Here is a 21,674-nt window from a genome sequence, read left to right as displayed (position 1 = left end):
CATAAACACGCAGAAATTGGGTTAGACCCGTTTCGAATTCCTGCCAAACAATGGTTCAGAAAAATGAAGCTCTATTTTAATTAGCTGGAGTCGTGAGTGATTTGATAACGGCAGATGCTGTCTGGATGCTTTCAGCTTGATGGGCTCCACACACATGAACTTAGTGGTTCTGATGCAATTAGGTATTTCTTTCTGCTCCAACATGCCGGGCCCAAGGACCGGATGTGTCACCATTATATTTATCTGCACATTAATATGTTAAATCACAACAATGAGAAAAAGGATCACGTGAAATAAATAGAAAAATTACTTTTTAAAAGTCGTTAGTAGATAGAAGGCTCCTTTCCGCCAAATAAGGTAACGTCGGACGGCGGAGAGAAAGCCTCACAGAGCACGGTCTGTGTAGAAACACCCACTACCCCAGCTGAAGCAAGACTCCACGCACACTTGCAATTTTCCAACTGCAGTCCAGCGTCACGGCAAAGGATTAGTGCGCCTAATGCACACACAGCCTGGCCTAGGGCTAAGTGGTCTCTGAAACGCCTTTGTAATCAGGTAGCCTATTATACGCCTAGAGCACTGGTCCCCGAGACAGGACTCATGATCACAGTCCTGAGAGTCCCAGTATCTTCACCAGGTGCTTTCAAGCCCAGCACCTCGCTGCCCCCTCTAGCTTTTAAGCACTCTCCTTCCAGAGAGCATTCTGTGCTCTCCCCACAGTTCTCACTGCCCTCTGCCATGACCACTTAGTGCAGCACACCCATGTGCACTAAAGGACCGGCAGAGAGCACAGCAGCCTCTAGTGCACCAAGCGTCTAATAGGGAGACCTAGTCAGCGCATTATCTGGCGTGTGCCGTGGCTGGGATGAGAAGGGGGGGCTAGAAAAAGAGGGTGCAAGGGAAACCTTTCTACTATCTCAGAAGTGTGCTACTCTTCTAAAATTCTGACTTAGGCTCTCGAAATCGTCCCCCCCCACCCACATACGGTGTGGAGTGTGAAGAAAAGAAGACACGGAGCGTGGCCGACCCCTTTGGCACTGCTATGACAGGCACAAGGGAAGAAACACGACTCGCTCCCTTTCTCCCACAGAGGACAAAGCAGACACAAGGACCTTCACACCGTTTCCCTTTCAACAGTGCTAACAATCTGAGTACTGTAAATCAAGGATGAGATTCCTGTACCAGGAAGTGACGGAGAGCATTTTTCCTGTTAAAGAGCCCCATGCAGGCTGCTTGGGAATCAGCATCTTGGGGCAAGAGGTGGGCAGGCGGAGAGCACTGTGGCAGCAAGCCTTCACCTAACAAACACCACTTTACTACATTCAGTGCCCTTTCTTCAAAAGTTATTTATTTCACAAAACCACTCTGCTAAATGGGTTTCAATCTAATTGGATCACATCTGCATATGGTAAATGCAGTGAACTGAGATGTCATTCTATTCCTTGGCTGAAGGGCTCACTGATTTCCCAGTATGTGCACCGTACCCAAGAACGGAAGAAGAGCGGAGGGCACTGTCCCTTAAGCCACATAGCCGTTGCTTCAACCCTTTGCAGATGACAAGGTCTATAAAACACCCCCAAGACCATGAAGCCGGAGGCAGAAAGAGCTTGCTGCATCTTGGGCCCACAATCCTGGGCGGTGCCTGACCATACAGGTCTTCAGAAGGAGAGGGGAAGAAGCCTTCGTCCACCTCTTCACCCTGACTCTCCCTGCCTAGCCCCTCTGTCCTCCTCACCCTAACTCTTTGGCTGTTGGCCACATCCCAGAGTAGCCAGGGGAATGAAAAGAAAAACAAACAAAATCAAAGTTTGTAACAATAAACAAAAAGTGCTACTAAATCAAGCAAAATAAAATAAAAAGATGGGACAGAGGGAGTTGCTTTTAAGGAGAAAAAGTACCAAAGCAGAAGATGCCCTGTGAATAACAAATGGAGAAATGAAGAGACAGGTCAGGACTCGACAGAAGGGCTCATGTTAACAGGTGACCTAGGACGCAGGAGGAAAGGAGGAAGAGTGTAGACAACTCATCCTGATGCTCCTCCTGGGCATAAGCCTGCGTTCCTGCTGCTTTGGAGGAAGGCAGAGGCAGGACAAGGCTCCCAAGGCAGAGAGGGACTCTGGAGCCCAGCATGCGCCGGGTTCAGATGTCCTGCACCGCAGTCACTGTTTCCCCTTCCTGTTCCCTGGGTCCTGTCACAAAGAAATTTAGCTTTCTCAAGACCTACATCCAGGACATCACCACCACCCCCGCCCCCCATTCTGAGGGCTCAGCATCGAAGCTAAAGAAGCTCCCTGCGCCCTCCTCATCTCCACTAGACCAGCCTGTTGGTGTGAACTTAGTCACCAACTGCCTAAGAAAAACAGAACAGAAAGTTGGGAAGAACACAAGTTTAAAGGAGAATTCTGCCATATGCTGAGCCTCCCAAATCTGGTTCAGCCACATTCCTGCCCGACAGCCTGCACCTCCCTGCAGTTTCAAAATGCAGCTGCACAGATCTCTTCAAATTCAGATTTCTAGCACCTCTAATTACAGGCCTCTTGAGCCAGACTCCTTTAATTAATGAACCTGACTCCTCTCTCTTCAAAGGAAATCTGCATATGAGATGTACATGGTGAGCTGACCCTATGAGCGCTGTGTGATCGCTGCCTCATGGCGGCCTCATTTGCACCCAACAGAAGCAAAGGTGTCTCCGCCCCACTGCCCAGTCCGGCCCACCCTCATCTGACTTGGGCCAAGTATGCGGTTAAGGCCATAAAACAGTTCTTGAAACTTGACAGAAGAGAAAGCACTGCTGGGTGTGACCAGCAGAACCCAAAGAGAGCCTGGTTCTCTCGGTTCACCTGCTCTACCTTCTTCCCTCTGCCCTCTGCCAGGGTGAGTGTGGAATGTGGGCGGGAGAGGGGACCACTAACCAGGGATGGACTCTGAAATCTCTGGGAAGAAATAAACACAGCAGGTCTGGGGCCCAGTTCTCACAGGACTGAACCTTGATATAAGCCCGGCAGGGAAAAGCAGCGCCCTGTGAGCCCTCACCCACCCGGCCGCCCTCCAGCCTGTTCCTAATCTGTGTGACTCGCTGCCGGCAGCCTCTCTCCTGACAGTGGTAATAAGGCAGCTTGTGATCAGGAAAACCACAGTGGCTTTGGACTTCGCAAAGTCTGAAAACAGTTACAAATAATAACCAAGATATCAGAAAAGACAAGGTCTAGTCTAGGTCAAATTAAAACAATTCCGATAGGAGAGAGGGCTCAGTGGGTAAGAGCATTAGTTGCTCCTCCAGAAGTCCTGAGTTCAATTCCCAGCAACCACATGTGGCTCACAACCATCCCTAACGTGATCTAATATCCCTTTCTGTCATGAAGGCAAACATGCAAATAGGGCACACACACACACACACACACACACACACACACACATTTTTTAAAGAAAAACAACCCAACCAATTCCACGTAACATTTCAAGCAGAAGAATCAAGAGGCAGTAAAAAAAATTCCATCAGGTTTGGCAAAAAGGAAAACAGGTTGTGTCTGTCCTGCCATCCAATAGCTTTTTCTCAAGGGTCCCACAGCAGGCAATAATCAGACAATATTTCCATGATTTACCAAATAAGCACATCTCCTCTACAAGGAAACACAAGTCCTTAGTTAGAGTACATGAATTTCTCACCCAGGACTACAGTATAAACCCAGGCTAGGAACTATAAGAACTGCGGGATTCAAATGACACTTAAGCACAAAGTCCTGGCTGGCCATGCGGTCCTCCCCACAGTATGTCGCAATGCAGGTGTCCAACGTTTCAGTGAGTTTCTGTCACTATGAACATAGTTGTGGAAGGGAGAAATACGTGCCATCAGCGTGGCTAATAATAGCCAGACAAGCACATCTACGCAAGGCACTGACCACTGAGTCTTCCTGCACAACACCCGCCTTGTTTCCTGGCACAGGCCACTTGCCACTGTTATGCCCAGTGCCCCGGGCAAACATGGGCCATCATTTCTGCACTCCACTATATCTGGCTCCAAATCTATCTGACTTCCTATTCCCAAAGCACCAGCAGCCAGAGTTGGCCAAAGGATTTTTAAATTTGGTTTGGTTTTCCAATCAAAACATTCTTTAAGTTCACTGTTATTTGAAGCGGAAGCATTTAATTTTCCTATCAAACAAACAGGTAAAAACATAAGACTGGAGGATGCGAAAACTAAAGATGAAGGTTGGGATGCACAAAAATAAAGAGCTGGGAGTAGCTGAGATCAGGAATGCCTTGGCATGGGAAGCCACCCCAGCCAGCCAGGCACTCTCTTTCCAGGGTGCCTCAAGGGGAAATCACCCATCGATCCTAGGACACACGCTAGGACCAATCCCTTACCTCAGATCTGCCTCTGCCTCAAATTCCTGCTTGTGCTTTAATGTTTAAATTATTAAATGCATTAATGTATTTACATTATTCAAGTCTTCTGTGCATTTTTTCTAAGATAATTTATGTATAAGAGTTTGGATGTCCGTGACTGTTAATGTCTACAACCCTTCCTGTTCATTATTGATTCTGGAAGAAAAAAAAAAGCCAGAGTTTTAATGCCTTATTTTTAATGTATTAAGAGTCTGAATAAGTGCATTCTCTTTTTTCTTTTGTAATTTCATAATTTAAGTAGTGCATTTATTAAACTGACACAGTATGAATTGTGGTGAAGGCTGGCGTGGCTCCACGCGGCCTAGCAGCTCACTCCTTTCTGTGCGACAGGCCAGGCATCAGCCAGAGCTCGCTCAGTGAGCTCTTCCGCCTCCACAGCAGGGGAGGGGCAGGCATTTGCCCAGCACAGACTTCGAAAGACTTTCTTCCTCCTCTTCCAGGTTCTTGCCCGAATCATCCCCCTCACTACTCCACTTCGAGAATGCATTAAGAGGGCCAGTCCTCTGTTCATCGGAAGTCCTCATCGGGACGCACTGCGGGTTACATCCAAACTGAGCTTGCAATCAGCACACAATTTTCAAGAACAATAAGCATGCTTGAAGCTTAGCATAACAAACCAAGCAAACAAGACAACTACTTTTTGAAAGAAATCACAAATACTCTAACACACAACATCTCCAACTTGGGAAATAAAAACTTGTTTCTACTGAAATCCAGTTCCCCCACCAAGAAATCACTTCCAACTACGCAGCCAGTAGATCGACAGTGACACCCAATGGCCCATTAGTTTAATCCCAGCTGAGCAACCCCGGTGCGGGGAGGGGGGGGTAGGGGCAGGTTTTTAGACAGTTCCCCTGTGACCATGGGGTCGAGCTTGAAGGAAAAATGAGTTACTAGCTACTTATCATGACGCTGAACGCTAATGGGTAAATGCCCTGCCCAGCCTAGACCAGATACTCTGTACAGACTTCCACCGTGCAGGGTAACACACACAGTCTCCTGGTGGGGGTGTGAGCACATGTGCACACCCACTGAGACATGCAGGTGCACAAAGCCGGACTGAGCAACCCTAGCCCCACCAACTGGAAGTGGAGAACAGAAACCAGAGGCATGCTGCTGCTTTTCGCCCTGACTCTGCCAAGTCTCACACAGAAGCACATGTGCGCGCACATGCACATACACACGATTATCGACCCCGCACGTAGACTGTTCTACATATGTCCTCCCTTTCCTTTTTCTGTTTTCCCGTTTCCTTTTCTTTTCTTTCCTTTTCTTTTTTGGCTACTCATTACCATTCTTTAACTGTTACAATTTATATCAGCATATAATGTTAAATAATTACAGGGAACGGAGCTCACTCTAGTGAGGATATAAACGCGCTGTGGGAATCTACAGATTTAAACAAATAACACTCACGGCAGGGGGTGAGCGGATGAATTAGCATTAATATCCTGCCTGGGAGATCCCAGTGCACTGGTACTGCTTAAATACAGATCTTTTCTGTAACAGTCAATATGACAGCTCCCGGCAATACGGCCCCTTCCCTTTCCCAGTCAATATAGCAGCCAGTGAAAATAGAAACGTCCCTATAGCAATCAATATAGCAGCCAGCTAAAATAAACCCTTCCCTTTTAAGGGCTATATAATAGTCAGCTAAATGGAAGAATTGGCACCCCTGCTGGATGGCTCAGCAGCAACGCCAAGGAACCCACAGGCCACGAACACTAAATGAGCCTTAGACTCCTTAGGCCCTGCCCTGGAAGGAAATCAAGTGGGAGCTCCTGAAGGAGATTAGACAGGCTGCCTCCCGGACACACAAGCCATCACACAGGACACACGCAGCTACAGGTCCACCCCACACCCAACGAGAATGGCCAGACATTTTAGAATGATTTAGAATAATCCCCGTCCAAACTGTCATCCTCAGAGAGGAAAGGCAATGTGTGCATTTGAAGGTAGTGGCTGCTCCCACCTTAGCCTGAGAAGGTTAGAGAACTAGATTAGCAGATTTATGGCTTTCTGTTTGCCAGCACCACAACCAGTGAGTGAGACCCCCAGCCATGAGAATAAAAATACAGCCCTCCGTGTGACAGGTACCCAGTTCATTTTAAGAGCACTTAGCTATTGGTTTATTAAATACCGTGATAAAACCATGCACATCCGGCACCTCCAACACACACATCATGGAAAAGTATGCCTTCCTTCCAGGCATGCAGGGGAAAGCCTTATTACAACCAAATTTAGGAGATGACTCTTCTAAAGGCTAAAACTGGTCCAAGATCTTCTAAGATGAAGAAAGAGGAGGGGAGGCGTTAGAATGGGAGGCTCTTCCTATACTTCTGAAGTTACTGTAGGATTAGTCCTGCTGGACTGGAAGGGCTGACAAATGAGTGTAGCCACTGACACCCGAGCAGGTTTCCAAACCACACGCCCTCAAGTAATGCTGGGCCTGTTATGCTCCAAAGCAGCGGAGCAGCAGGGACCCACCCCATCCTCATTAAAACCCGACAATCTGTCTGCCATTCCTGGAGAAGGTCCACAGAGAGTCTCTGCTTCCCTGGCCAGGTGTTTAACGCCCAGTGATGCTCACGTCATCAATCATGTGACTCAGTCAAGTGCCACAGTGTCAGCCGGTCGGGGGAAAAAAAAAAGATTCTCCAAGTCCAACTGACACTCCCTAGGATGCTTAGCTCCCGCCGGCCCACCAACGGATCCTGCCCTTCACATCACAATTCCAGCTACAGCGCATCTTCAGGATCAGAGGATTAATGATCCAGGGCCTCTAAGAACAATACACGTTTTGCTAGTGTCTCACAGTAAAGAAAAATGCCTTAGAAGCCACAGGCCTCAGTGCCTGCAGGTCATAGGTCCTACAGTCCCTAAAAGTCATAGCCCCTTAGAAGCCATTTCAGTAAGTTCTAGTGTGGCGGTCCTTCTGTGATTGTGGCAGCCATTTGGTGGGGGAAACAGACCTAGAGGTTAGACCCAGAATGCCTGTCTTACAAAATATGCAGTCATGACACTTGGTCACTGCTATGGCTTGGCGTGGCATCTGGCTTCCAGCACTGAACCCAATGAGTACTTTATAAACCCTGATGTACAAGGACACCTCCATTTCTACCCCAGACAACAAAAATGTGAGGGTTGGAGCTAGAGAGGTGGCTCAGTAGTTGGCAAACAGCTTGGTCTTCTTGTAGAGGATCCAGGTTTGGTTCCCAGCACCCACATGGAAGCTCACGACCATCCCTAACCCCTGTCCAGGGGATCTGACCTCCAGGTATCCCAGGCACTCGTGTGGTGTACATTCACACATGCAGCAAGACACTCGGACACATGAAACGAACTGTAAAAACTGTTTTAATCGAGGAGCATACACTTTCCATCAAGTAGCACTAAAGCTTGAAAGAACACACCATGATGTTAGCAAAACCCATCACCTACAGAAGCCACCATAGTCACCAAAGGTGAGCAGGAGGCAGGAGGGAGGGAGGGAGGGAGGGAGGGAGAGACAGAGAGAGTAACTGAAGAGAAAATAATTCTGAAGGGGAAGAGTGGTAGAGAAAGGAAAAGACAAGGTAAGAGGGAGCAGAGGAGCTCGCTCAGAGAGACAAAGCCCTCGAGCTGGCATTTGCAACTCGCAGCTTTCCGGGCATACGGTGAGCGAGTGTTCTGGTTTCCAACCTGAGTCAGAGGTGCTGTCTCTAGACAACTGAAAGAAAACCGCTCCGCCTGCACTCAGCGATGCCTAGCCAATGTGCAGCACAGCTAGCTACAGGACAGGATGTGGGGAAGAGCGAGGAGGTGGGAGCGAGTGCTGTCTTTACTGGTCCCAGTGTCACTGCAAATAAATACTGTCAAGATTTAAGCCATAATAATGGAAAGGCTATAAAGGTCTCTGTTATAATGCTTCCTCTGGTGCTCCCGTCCATAAATGCCTTCTTTATGCTGCCCACGTGACAATGCTCCACTGAACCTCAGTATATGGGCACCCCAGTGGGAATGCTGCACCCTAGGCTCCCAGCAGGAAGCCAAGCAGCAACATGCGATCCACCTCCAGCCTGTGTGAATGAGCGCATACACTCACTTCCGCCTTCTAAGTGCAGACTGAGGGCCACTCAGGAGCTAAGAAACACAGTACACGGCCTCCCTGTAGCAGGGTTAGCAGGGTATCTATACACCAAATACCTGGGGAAAACAAGTGTATTCCACGAGGACACACATCCATGCAACATAGACTCCTTTACTACTTGGACAACTAAAATCCTCACACTCATGCCCGGCAGCCTAATGTAAGACGCAGTTTCCTCTGCTGTGTGCTGTGTGTAGACTGCACATTGGCAGCATTTAAAGGAAGCTAAGTGGGTGCTCACAGAGACACCTTTACTTGGACCCAGCAGACAGAAAGGTAAAGAAAAGCAAAGGTTTTAAGAAGCCATTTCCCAGTTGTATAAAGCTCGGTGAGAACAGCATACACAGGAGCCTGAGTTCGCCCTCCAGATAACACCAAAAGCCACAATGAAAGGCAGAAGGCTGGGGTGCAGTTAAGTGGGGGAGCTTTTCTCTAGCATGTATAAGGTTTAACCCCCAGCACCTCTGGAAAAAAAGAAAAAAGAAACTATACATCTTACAAATTAAGACTATAAGCATGAAGGTTGGCATAGTGGCACACGTCTTTAATCTCAGTACTCGAGGGACAGAGGCAGGTGGATCTCTATGAGTTCTAGGCCAGCCTGATCTACATAAGTTCCAGGGCTAGCAAGCAGGGCTTGTCTCTCACAGAACCAGGAGAGGACCAGGCATTAAACCCGGCTAGGTGGCCAACACAGGATGATGGCTCGCTCACATTCACTAGGTGGGGAGTCAGCACCAACCACAAACCACCATTGGGCCGCCTTCCCTGTTGATCTGTAATTGGTGAGCCTGCGATAGAGCCAGCAATTATCGTTAGGTCCCCTGTATTTATTTCACAGACAAAGGCAAGCAGGAGAGACCAGTTAGTAATGAGTAAGTAATGACCACGGAATACACTGTATTTTATAGAGCTGCTTGGGCAGGAGAAGCTATTCAGAAAATAAAAAGTGAAAGAATAAAATAAGCTAGAGAAACTCAATTTTCTTCTCCCTTCCTCCCAAAGCCACACTTAGGATAAAATGAGGTTTGTGCAGGTTAATCCTTATGAGGTAAGAAAAAAATGATTAAATACATTTAAAAAATCAATTGTACATTAAACCAAATCCAGGAACTGCAAAAACAAACACCACAGAGCTTCTCCAGCCAGTCTGAGCTACAGTTTGGTCAGCAGAGGATACCCCCTACCAATGAGGGACCAGAGTCCAGTGAGGTAATGTAGGGGGCACAGAGGAGGAACTGCCAATCTGTGTGGAATTCACTGGAAATATAGTGATTTCTAAACACCACAAACGAAGACATCTCCTATAGATGAGCCTCTGAACATGAAGATGCAAATCTCTACAGAACAGCAATGTCATGATCACTGGATAAAGTTAGAAGATCATTTCAGTGTTAGGTGATTTCACTGTGTGCAGTCGTCCCTTCTGCTCATGCACAGCATCTGCAGTCGTCATTTCTAGAGCAGTAACACGAGTAGAGGTGAGGCTGCTGTGCCTTTGTCTTTGAAGGCACTCGGTGGGGACACTCACATTCCTGTGGCCTCAGGGGAAGCCTATGGAAGGCGAAGCCACAGAAGGGCACTGGCTGCCTGCCCATCCCACTGGGGCCAGGACAGAGTTCTTGGCTAACCCTAAAAGCCCCTCTAAAGCTGATTTGCTTCTCTGTGTGCATCAACATCACCGAGCTCTATATTCTTCCTTTAGAGACTTAAGCTCAGGGCCGGGGTAGAAGGGGGGCTTCTAGGAAGGGTTACCTAGTTTACTCACTTCCAATAAAGCCCAATGTGCACAGTAATCAGTCTTAGACCCCAAAGTCTAAACAAGTGGCAAACCCAAGTCTTTCCCTCAGTGTGCTTCCGACGGAAGCAGTTTGGAATTATAGAGAAGCCTCTGAGGCCTGCCAGGGTTGCAAGGGAAACAGGTAATCCACCATGCTGCAGTGTGTTCTCGGCAGGGTTGACAGGACTCGTGGGGACGTTCCCAAACCTCACAGCACTGCTAGGATGGGTTATCTGTCGATGCCTAGCAGTTGGCAACAAGAAGAGCTGACAGAAAGACTACACTCCCTTAAAGGCATCTCCAGACTCTTATCTTCAAAGCAGGTGCCGGCTGCTGCCTGTAACTGACAGGGAAGAACGAAGGGGTGCTGACGGGGAGACAGATAAAGGATTTACCTGAGGGGCAGAGGAAAGGGAAACAGAGGAACCTGGAGATTGAGTTTCCTTCACTGAGGTGGATTCCGGTGACTCCCGGAGGACCTGCACGGCACAGCTTTAAGAGCTGGAGTCAGAGAAAGCAAATTGTTCACTGGTCCAACCTTCACGCTGCCAGCAGGAGACGAAAGAGCAGGCAGCTGCTGCCCCCTAGAAGCTACCTGAGAGGTAGCAGCTTGCACAGAGACACCAGATGAAAAGATTCTATTATCTCCCTCGATCTCATAACCTGTCATTAGTGAGGTACAGGGGTGCAGACGCCTCCTCCGAGCCTGAGGAGGCGCACATCACCTGTGATGAATTAATAGGTACCTTTTCAACAGCGAGGACGAAGATGCACACAAAAGACTCCAACCAGGGAGGCTACAGGAAGGCGATGGCTCCTCAGAGGAAGCACAGGGCAGCAGGCAGCCCTGCCACAGCCACAGCCACAGCCATCTGGGCAGCCTCTCCTCACAGGACAGTGCCGGGGAGAAGGTCAACACTTCCCCCCTTGCCTACGTTCCCATCCTCTCAGGTTCCACAGGACAGGTCTAACACTGACTCTCAGCCCCACTACAGACTAGGGCTGGAGGCCTGACTGTCCCGGGCTTCAGTCCCCTCACTATGACCTGAGGAGAATCCTCACAGGGTGTGAGAGCTGGACCTTGACAAAAGTAAACAAGCACTGAGGCCACACGAGTACACAGTAGCCCTCCCGGCCCATGGGATCAGAGCTAATAATTGCTCAGTTAGTATAAAAAATGTTTTTTTTTTCAGTTAAATTGAAGAATCATTAAAAGTAGAGCCCGCTCTGCATCCCCTCAACATGTTATACTAACTGGAAACCTATAAATGTTCAGTCACTCACTGATCTTTTGATGTGGAGCCAAGACCTTTCCTTTGAGTGCAGGCCCACAGACTGCAGTTCCCAGACGTCTTTCTCCTGGATAAACCCCACCCACAGCACGCCCTCCACCTTTCTACAGCAAATCCAGTCTACAGACAGTACAAAGCCAGTGGCAGTGTGCGCGCTCTGGGTCTTGAGGACCCTGCCCGTGTGTCAGCTCACACGGAGTCTGAGGGCAGTCTTCTCAGTCTGTGCTCACTGCACGTGAAACTTAGTTTTTAATGGAAGATTCTTTTACACGGATCCTCACAGAACACACCATCCTTGCAGAACCCTCTTTTCATATTTGCCTCACCTGTCTGCATCATCTGTAATGATACAGCATTGCTCAATAACAAGTACATCTGGCAAGTGGGAGGGAACTCAGTGCGTGTCAGGAACAGTGTGGGAGCGACTGTCCCGGCCACCTCTTGGAAATCCTGGCCAGGTTAGAAAGTTCTGGAGGCCTGAAAGGCAAGCTAGCCAGTTACAGCAATGCTTTCAACCTTCCGAAGGCTGCCACCCTTTAACACATCTCCTCATGTTGTGGTGAACCCTACCAGAAAATTGTGTTCATTGCTACTTCATAACCATAACTTGGCTACTGTTATGAAATGTGATGTAAATATCTGTGTTCTCTGATGGCCTCAGGCAACCCCTGTGAAAGGGTCGTTAGACCCTCAAAGGGGTCATGACTCACAGGTTGAGAATCACTGAGTTACAGCCTGTCAAAAGCTCTTGACTCTTTTAAAGAAAAACATGTTTAGGGGTACCCTGCTTTATTCCACAGGAAGTCTGAAATAGCTCTCTGAAGTCCGCACAGAACCAGCGGAAAGGCACTAACCCAACATGAAGGACCTGGGTTTGATCTCCACATGTATGCCAACAAAACCAGAATAAATAAATAAATAAATGTAAAACAATAATTTTTTTTTTCCGGAGCTGAGGACCAAACCCAGGGCCTTGCACTTGCTAGGCAAGTGCTCTACCACTGAGCTAAATCCCCAACCCCAACAATAATTTTTTAATGTACATTCAAAAGACAAGCATGATGGGAAATTGAGGGAAGAGGATTGCAAGTTCAAGGCCAGCCTGGACTACAGTGAGACCCTATCTCAAAACAAAAAAAACAATGGGGTTGGGATTTAGCTCAGTGGTAGAGCGCTTTGCCTAACAAGCAAGGCCCTGGTTCGGTCCCCAACTCCGAAAAAAAAAAAGAAAAGGAAAAAAAAAAAAAAAAAAAAAAAAAAAAAAAAAAAAAAACAAAAACATGGGGCTGGGATTTAGCTCAGTGGTGGGCCCTGGGTTCGGTCCCAGAAAAAAAAAAGAACCAAAAAAAAAAAAAAAAAAAAACATAAGCTGAAACGCTAGAACAAAAGGAAAATACAGGAAAAGGGGGAGAATTGTTATGTAAATGTTTATTCCTCCTCTCCAAAACCCATCTCCTGTGAAGTGTGAGAGAAAATGAAACCATTTATACAAACACTCAACTTGCAAGCTGGATTCTATTGGCAACTAGCACACGGCTACCATAAGGCTAGAAAAAGAGGCGCTAAGCCAGAGATCCTCTCACTGTGTGCCTGGCTGAGTCAGGCCTGACACCAACAGCGAAGCCTCCTGAAAGACCCCTCCCTTGGTAAAGGGGGCGATCAGCAACCCGAGTGGACCCCACGACTCTGCCAACAGGAGCTGCAGCCCTGGTGGCTTCCAGGCAAGAAGTCACAAAGGTGGCAGTGCAAGGGTCTTCTCAACAGGGCAATTCACCTCACACGCGCTCCACTGGGGCCATGTGTTAGCACCTCTCTGCCTCCGACTGTCAAGGGTGCCCCCAGATAGATTTACCTCAGAATCACTCAGTGTCAGCCCATCTCGAGACTGCTCGGACAAACTCATAATGGCAGAGAGAAGATTTGTGGAGCAACAAGCATAAATCTTGGTTATAACTACAAACCATAAAAGAAAGGAGAGCTGGGAGGGAAGAGGGAAGGGCGGCAGACATGTCCTTCTCCCAAGCACCACTTTATCTTCCTGCAGCTCTGCACCACGCACCAGGATTAACTAGAGGACATATTTTTCAAGCCCAATCAGTCTGTGTAGTTTGACAATGGGCTCAAACATTTTAAATGGAAATCACCCTGGAAATGCGGGACGCATGGCTACCCTAAGAACAGCATGTTCAGTGCTCTTCAGAGGGCCACGGGGATTCCGTGTTTGCCACAGGAATACCCACCCTGTAGGCCACACTAAAAGATATTTATCCGTGAACAATTTTTCAAGTAAGATAATGATCAGTCTTAAACAAAGGAAAAGCGTTTTGGAATGCTCCGTCTGTCCCAGGAAGAGGTGTGGGCTCCACAAAGACAGGCCTCCCTCCATCAGCACGCTCAGAAAAAAGGCCGACAGCCACTCCAGTCTCGGATCCTCCATCTCCGACGAATCAAAAAAAGCACCCTTCAGTGATCTGTGGGGCAGGGCCCCTGCTTACAGGGCCACGGCAAACACAAGGGAGGGAGAGCCATGAAAAGCCAGGAAGAGAAGCACAAACAAAGGTGAGCACTGCCTCAATGCTGGTCTCCTAATTATCACCCCTAGGAGTTTCGATTCATCTAATAATTATTTGTAAAAGAATACCTCCAAACTGAAAAACACAAGCTCCTCATCCACCTGAAAAAGGAAGCAACCGAAGGGCACCGCCTAGTCTTTTCCACAAGCCTCTCAGACGATAACAGGAAGGATGGGGTAGGAAGAGGCAGCAATTTCAAAATCAGTAAGTGGCCCAGAGACTAGAACCGCCCAGAAATGGAATGAGGCTTTTGCCTGGCCCATCCACTTCAGCATTTAGCTAGCAAGCTTTCCTCACAGCTCTGTCAGGAAGAGGGGGAAGCATAGGAAGGCACCTTCCAGACCAGGAGCTGGTTTCCTTGACCATTTCCTGGCTGAAGGTTTTGAACCCTGGAGTGGGTGTGGGAAAGGAGGAAAGCCAGCATGTCTTCCCACCCTGGCTCCAGTCGCAGGCGACAGCATCACCATCGAGAGGCACCGTGAGCCCCACTCTCAAACCCTCTACATTTGGTTTTGTTCCCAAATAAAACCAGGAACTGTTCAGTCAGGCAGAAAGACGGCTGAGGCGGAAGGGTCGTAAGAACAAGGTCAGCATGGGCAATCTACTTCCGTCTCTCACAGAAACAAATCAGCGCACCGTCTGCTCAGTGTCATCCCTGTTCAGTCCTTCAGACAGAGGTGCTAAGCAAGGGAACGGCAGAAGCGACTAGACCAGCCAGCGACACTGAAGACTATTTTGCCGTATTTACAATCTTCCTGGGGAAAAGAGTCGACATCCTGAAATCCCCACACTTGTGATTTCAGTACTCGTGCATGTAAAACACCAGTGTGAAAATATAACAAACAGGGATTGGGGATTTAGCTCAGTGGTAGAGCGCTTGCCTAGCAAGCGCAAGGCCCTGGGTTCGATCCCCAGCTCCAAAAAAAAGAAAAGGAAAAAAAAAAAAAAAGAAAATATCACAAACAAAGTCTGTGGGGCCAGGCGTGCAGCACCTAAGGATAATCCTAGCACTGGGCACTGAGGCCCAGCCTGGGTTACATAACGAGCTGCAGACCAGCCAAGACATTGAGTGAAGTCACCTTAATGCCCTCCACCCCGTCCCACCAATCTCCCCACAGAAGTCTTGATTTTATACTGTATCTGCATTTGTTATGCCACTATATACATACATGTACACACTTGCACACATGAGTATGCACAAAGAAACGTACTGAGCATGTGAATGTCATCCTTCAGAAATGTTCTAGGGGGGAAAAATGAGAACCACCTATTCACAAGGATCCTGCCAACTAGGACAGCAAAGTAGTTAACCACAAAAGTTGCAAAAGACACAACCCTGGGGAAGACAGTCAGGAGTACATCTAGAGATTGGAGAGAGGCCACCAGCCACAACCATTCAGACACTCACACAGCTGGCTTCCTGGATTCACCAAGGTTATCAGTGACCCTTCGATAACCAGCCTTGAGTGAAGGATGGGAGAGAGGGCCTGGTGGTTACGAGCACTTTCTGTTCTTGCAGAGGTCCCAGGTTCAGTTCCCAGCACCCACACGGCAAAGCAGATCACAACTGTCTGTAACTCCAGTGCCAGGAGATCCAGTGCCTTCTTCTGGCTTCCTCAGGCACCTGGCACACACATGGTACACACAGACGTGCGTGCACGCACACACACATATACACGCACACACACGCACACACACATACACACGCACACACATACACACACACATACATGCACACACGCACACACACAGTAAAACATGCAGAAGCCTTGAAGGACAGAGAGAAGAGCTGGGTGAGCTGGGTGGCACATGCCCAGTGGCAGAGGCAGGCAGATCCACTACCAGTCTACACAGTGAGTTCGAGGCCAGTCTGTATACAGTGAAACTGTCTCAAACCAAACCAAACAGAGGAAGAGAAGATCTCAGGCATGCGAGGTGTGAGCTTCCCTAAAAGGACTAAACTCAAAGATGCTGTGGAACCCCACAGGATGACAAGACTCCACCTTGATCTTAAGAAGCAAGAGTCAAAGACTACAAGGAGTACTTTTATACCAAGACCACCATATCCACAATGGTAGGGCATCTTTTCCTGTAAGAACTCAGTATACTGAGACAGACGTTCAATATGTAAAAGTACTTGTTACCAGTCCAGCCAATCCCCACAACCTGCATAAAGAAAGAGACAGGAAAACCAATCCTCCAAGATTGTCTACTGACCTCTGCACAAGTGTGTGACACAGTAGGACCACCACTACACACACACACACACACACACACACACACACACACACACACACACACAAAATAAATGTTAAAATAACAATAATTTAAATTGGATGTGATGTCAACAACTGCAATTCCATCACTGGGAGGCAGAAGCAAGAGAATCACTGAAAGTTCAAGGCCAACCTATTCTACATAGCAAGTTTCAGCCATGTATGACATACAGTGAGACTCTGTCTTAAAAAAAAAAAAAGAAAGAAAAAAGGTTTTAATCTAGAAAAGCTGACAGGCAGAAATCACCGTCCTCCTTGGATCATCTTGGAAGAAGGAAGGAGGGAGCAGACTGGAAGTAAAGCCAGCAGGGTGGGTAGCACAGGCCTGGGTCAGCACTCGGGTGGGGACAGGAAGAGGCCATGCAAGGACAGGCTGAGCCACGCTGAGCCACACTGTCAGACGCCTCATCAAAACACGTAAGCAACTAACCAATAAATGGAAAAACTCAGACCTACAACCAGAGGCCGCAAAGACAGCGGAGACGCACCCGCTAGAGAGAAGGTGTCCAAGAGCAAGAAGCTGAACACATAGGGCTGTGTGCAGAGGTGAGCAATGGTGCTGCTGACTATGAGAAGCAGAGTGGGCACGAGTGAGCGGACACCAAACTAAACCTTACTGACCATCACTCCAATACCCAGAAACCAGGTGACCGGAAGGACGTCAGGTTACCCAAGCCCCATCACAGCATCCAAGCAGGGCAAGAAGCAAGCTGTCCTGTGCACCCATTCATCCTGTGCTGGAAACCAGGGCTTCACTCACTCACGCTGAACAAGTGCTCTGCCACTGAGCCTTCCACACACAGACTCCCAGCACACAGTTCTAAGGTGGGCCTTGAACTCACAATCTTTAGTGCTGGGACTACAAGTGTGCACCATATGCCCAGCCGCCCTCTTTCTTAAAAACTTTTGCTGTCTCGAAATTAAAAAAAAGTTAACACTGCAATGAGTTAAAAATAAGCATAACTGTGCTGTCATGTTCTTCAAGACCCAGCTCCAGAGAGCTCAGAAACCATCCCTAAGTTCCGCCCAACAGCTGTCCTCCTCCTCTGAATGAGGGGCCCTCTCCGACTCACTGCCAGGCAATTCTGCACTCAATTATACACAACTTCGTGGTGCTTCCTAAAATTACATACGATGTTCCCTTTTCGCTAATTGTTTCATGTAAACAAATGCCTTTTCTTCCCCAAATAAAATACACAAATTACTTAAAAAACAAGGCTTGTTTGATTTTGTGATTGTCTATTCTCCGGTGCTGCGGCTAAGCACCCGGGAAGCAGCCGGCACACTGGGCCTGAATGGCCTCCTCCCTGCTGATGGAGCTGAGCACTGAGGGCTTCCAAACCACGCCCCTGTGCACTGAGTGTGGGCCTGAGCTGCTGCCCACTGCCTCTCCAGGTCCTAGGACGGTCATCCAGGCAGCATCGGTCCACAGCTGCCAAGAGCTCTCCTGGTACTCAACCTGTGCCCTGGCCTGCCCCACAAGCTAGCTTTCTATGGGCTCTGTTGCCTGACACCCTGCTGCCACCGCTCCCGGGAGAAAGGAGTTGTTCACACAAGACCATACAACTCGGCTGGTGCCCTCATTTAATCAGGCTGCTGCAAATGGCTGGCCAAAAGCAATAAGGGCATGACTGAGAGACTGTGGGAGTTTAATATAAAAAAATTAATAAAAAAGGAGGGGGAAGGAGAAAGGGTCTACCTTTTAATAGGGCCCTAATTACCCAACTCACAGGATCAGCCCAAATGAGATGGGAGTTTATTTCGGGTTTTTTTAATTATTGTTTTTTATATAAATATAAATTGCTGCTATGTGTTTTCTTTCCTCTGAGCAATTATGCAGTACGTACGTAAAGAGGAGAAAAAATATTAATTAAATATAAGGTAATTGTAGAGTTGGCCTGGAGAGAATGAGTCTGAACTCTGGACGATCACAGGCTACCAGGGTTTGAAGACTGCTCAGGGGCTCCCAGAAAAGAAAGAAATAACATAACCAACCAACAGGCAGACGCGCAGCGCAGCGGAAGGAGCCACATTCAGAACCCTACACAGAACAGGCCTGCAGGGCTCCACACACCCAGGAGTTAGCCAGCATCAGAGACTCCAGGCTTCCAAAGAGCTTTTCCAGTCATGGCCCCAAAAGACAGCCTGGCCTCACTTTGAGGATGCAAAGCCAAGTCAGGAAGCTTCTAAAGAGCCTGCAGCAGTAGGGACAGAAAAGCACCACTGTGTTGAGGCTGGACTTCAGTTAAATCACAACTTCTCTCTGAAGGCTTGGAGGCAGACCTTGGAGGCAAACAAGCCTGGCAGAGCAAAGCATCTATGAAGAACCAGGCAAAGGAAGAGAGTGAGGAGAGGTGCCTCAGACAGCCATGCAGGGATGAGCCTATCTCTGGGGACAGAAAGGAGCGTGAATAGCACCGCCACTCCCCTGGAAAAGTCTGGGAGGTACTTGTGTCCTCTGGCTCTATCTGTAGCCCAGCCAGATCCATCTCACCCTCTGCCTAGAAAGCCTTAGAACGTGCTAGAACCTGGCCCTGTTCATTCCAGGCATCTCCCTCTCCAGCTCAGCCAAGGAAGAGAGAAGAAAGCAGGAGATTGCCAGGCCATGGGACAAAGGCCCGGCAGTGGCAGCGAGTCCCAGGTCACCAGTTCCCACCACTCCACGAGAGAAAGGCTTGGCAATGCTAAACCCAAGGCTGGCGCTCCCCTAAAACTGATCTGGTTTGCACAGAACCGGTCTTACTACCCAGCCCACAGGATTTACATCAAGTCCTGAGATGCCAAACAATGAAAACAGGGCAGGCAGGCAGGCAGGCAGGCAGGGACTCTGGTTCAGACCACCAAAACAAAGACATTCTGCAAAGAGAGTTACTTAGCTGAAAGTGGTGGTGACTGTCTTCTCATACTAGCACTTGTGAAGTCATGCCAGGACAACTGTGAGCATGAAGCCAGCCTAGGCTACATAGTGAATTCAAGGACAGACTGAGCTATAGAGGGTGGCCCTCCTTGTTTAAAAAAAGAAAAGGCCCTTCAGCCCTCAGCAGGCTTCTTTCTTATCAAGAGTCTACAATACCATGGGTGCCACCTATCAAAGACAGAACCACAGACCAGACAACCCCAGAACCCCTCCTCTTACCAGTTCCTTAAAGGGCACCCACCCAGGGGGCTTCACTGAGAAGCAAAGACTAGTTATTTCAGGTTTCCAACAATTGGAAGCTGACACGGATCAACCTTGTGTCACCTAGTTCTACCATCAGCAGCAAAGTGCCACATGACTGCCACTGTGGCTGCTCTCAGTTCCAGAAAAGACTCAAGAGGTCTTGTCGCTCCCTTCTGATAAACAGAAGTCACAAGCCAGAGGTCATGGGCAAGGCATCGCCTAAGGATTCTGATTACTAGAAAAGAACCCTGCATGTCTCTCATACTTACCAGAGGCTCTCGAGGCACCACATTTTCACTTCCTGGAGAAGAGCTGGGCTGCAAAGAAAAACAGAAACAAAAATAAGATCACAGTGCCACCTCATGGACATCAGAAAAACAAGCAGTGCGCCCAGGTCCTCTCTGTTCTCAGCAGGCTCCTGTAGAAGGAGCTGTGATGTGAACCTTAATCTGTAGACTGTTTCTGGGTTCACTGTCATAGCCCCTCATAAACAGGGCTTGTTTATTCTCAGGAGGACTAAGGGTCAGATATAATCAGGAGGGATGGGGGCCATGACCAAAAAAAAAAAAAAAAAAAAAAAGACCAGAGAAGACCAAAGAATGATCTACACGTTTTTCTACCACCTTCTCAGAACTACAGAGCAGAGCAAAAGTGTAGAACCAAAGGCAGCCACAGGGGGGCAGCAGCAACCCACACTAGGGGGGTTTTCTCTCTGTGACGCCAAATGCCACTTTGGATTGTTTCACTTCTGTGACAGGGTCTCCGTGTAGCCCAAACTGACCTGAAACTCACTGTACAGCTAAATGTAACCTTAAATCCCTGACCCTCTTGTCTCTGCCTCCCCAGTGCTGGGATCAAAGGAATGTACCACAACCACTACCCCTTCCCGGCTACTGCACAGGGTTAGAGCGCCCATCACTAAGAACCTACTCTGGGATTAAGTCTTTCACAGAAATAATCCAGTGTCAAGCTGAGAAATACAGACCAGCCTACGAGCAGCAAACAGCACTGTGACCTGCAGGCCAGGCTCCTCCCACCTGTTTCCTTCTAGGCCACACCCTCCTCTCACACCTTCAACCCTACATTGCACTGGACAAAACCCAGAGCAAGAACAATGGCTGAAGCAAGACACAAACCTCCAGGATAGGACAAGCGGCCAGCTGAGCTGGTTACCCACACAAAAGTCAACTGCCAATTTTCTACAGATAACGTCAGGCAGACGAGGACAGCTAATGCGTGTGTCCCAGGAGCCGGCCTCCATCCGGCCTCCCAGCTAGTTTAGATGGCCTGCTCCAGCCTCCTATGGAAAGGGCAGAGTGGGGAGAGGAAAGAGTCTAGAGAAGGTTCCTAAAGATCGCCTTACCTCATCGCTGCCTGCCACCACACGAAAGGCACCTGACACGGAGCCAAGGCCTCTCTTTGGCCTATCCTAAGAGCTCCACACCCCACGAGCAGAAAGCCAGGCAGCTTGAAACTGTAACTGGGGGTCAGTCCTCACACCCCAGGGACCTTTCCCCATGCCACCCTCCCAGGCCTCCTTCCTGCCTCCCCTTAGACTTCAAGACCTGCAGACCCCCCTGACTGCAATGACTGCCCGCCCTCTTCCAGTACTACATACAGAAGGCTTTCCTCAAGAGTTCCCCCAGAGGTACCCATCAACTCTTCCTGCGATCTTCTCTTCTAAGTAGCCATGAAGTCAACCTCAACTTCTCTTTATCTCCGCTGCCATCACTTTGGTCCAAGCTTCCAGAGTCACTTGCAAATGCTTTCTAGTCAGTTTACCTGGACTCGTGCTGGCCTCTTCCAAGTCACTTTCCACAACACAGAAACCAATCATTTATAAAGGACAACTCGGTCATCTCCTTACTTACTGACTCACCTGCCCCATAGCATCATCAATAGCTCCTTGCTGTTCTCAGAAGACAAGGAAAAAACATCCTCCATGCGGCCTTGGAAGCCTCGCACCTACTCTAACCGCACGTCAAGGCTCTTGTGTTGCTGAACTCCCAAGCTCATCCCTAACGGACACGCTGGTTTACCCCTAACGGACATGCTGG

At 48.6% G+C, this 21,674-nt stretch overlaps 1 protein-coding gene across 1 annotated transcript in view; it reads right to left on the bottom strand.

Annotated features, from left to right (window-relative positions):
- Nucleotides 1-21,674, bottom strand: part of Pex14 (peroxisomal biogenesis factor 14) — a 137,126-nt gene that overhangs the window by 95,103 nt on the left and 20,349 nt on the right. The window contains exon 2 of the mRNA XM_032894566.1: nt 19,887-19,934. Within this exon, the coding sequence (XP_032750457.1) occupies nt 19,887-19,934 (48 nt within the window). The remainder of the gene's footprint in view (nt 1-19,886; nt 19,935-21,674) is intronic.

The sequence above is a fragment of the Rattus rattus genome, chromosome 1 (assembly GCF_011064425.1).
Source record: "Rattus rattus isolate New Zealand chromosome 1, Rrattus_CSIRO_v1, whole genome shotgun sequence".
NCBI classification, from domain to species: Eukaryota; Metazoa; Chordata; class Mammalia; order Rodentia; family Muridae; genus Rattus; species Rattus rattus.
The sequence above is the reverse complement of the archived record's forward strand: the minus strand, read 5'-3'. Positions and strand labels throughout refer to the sequence as shown.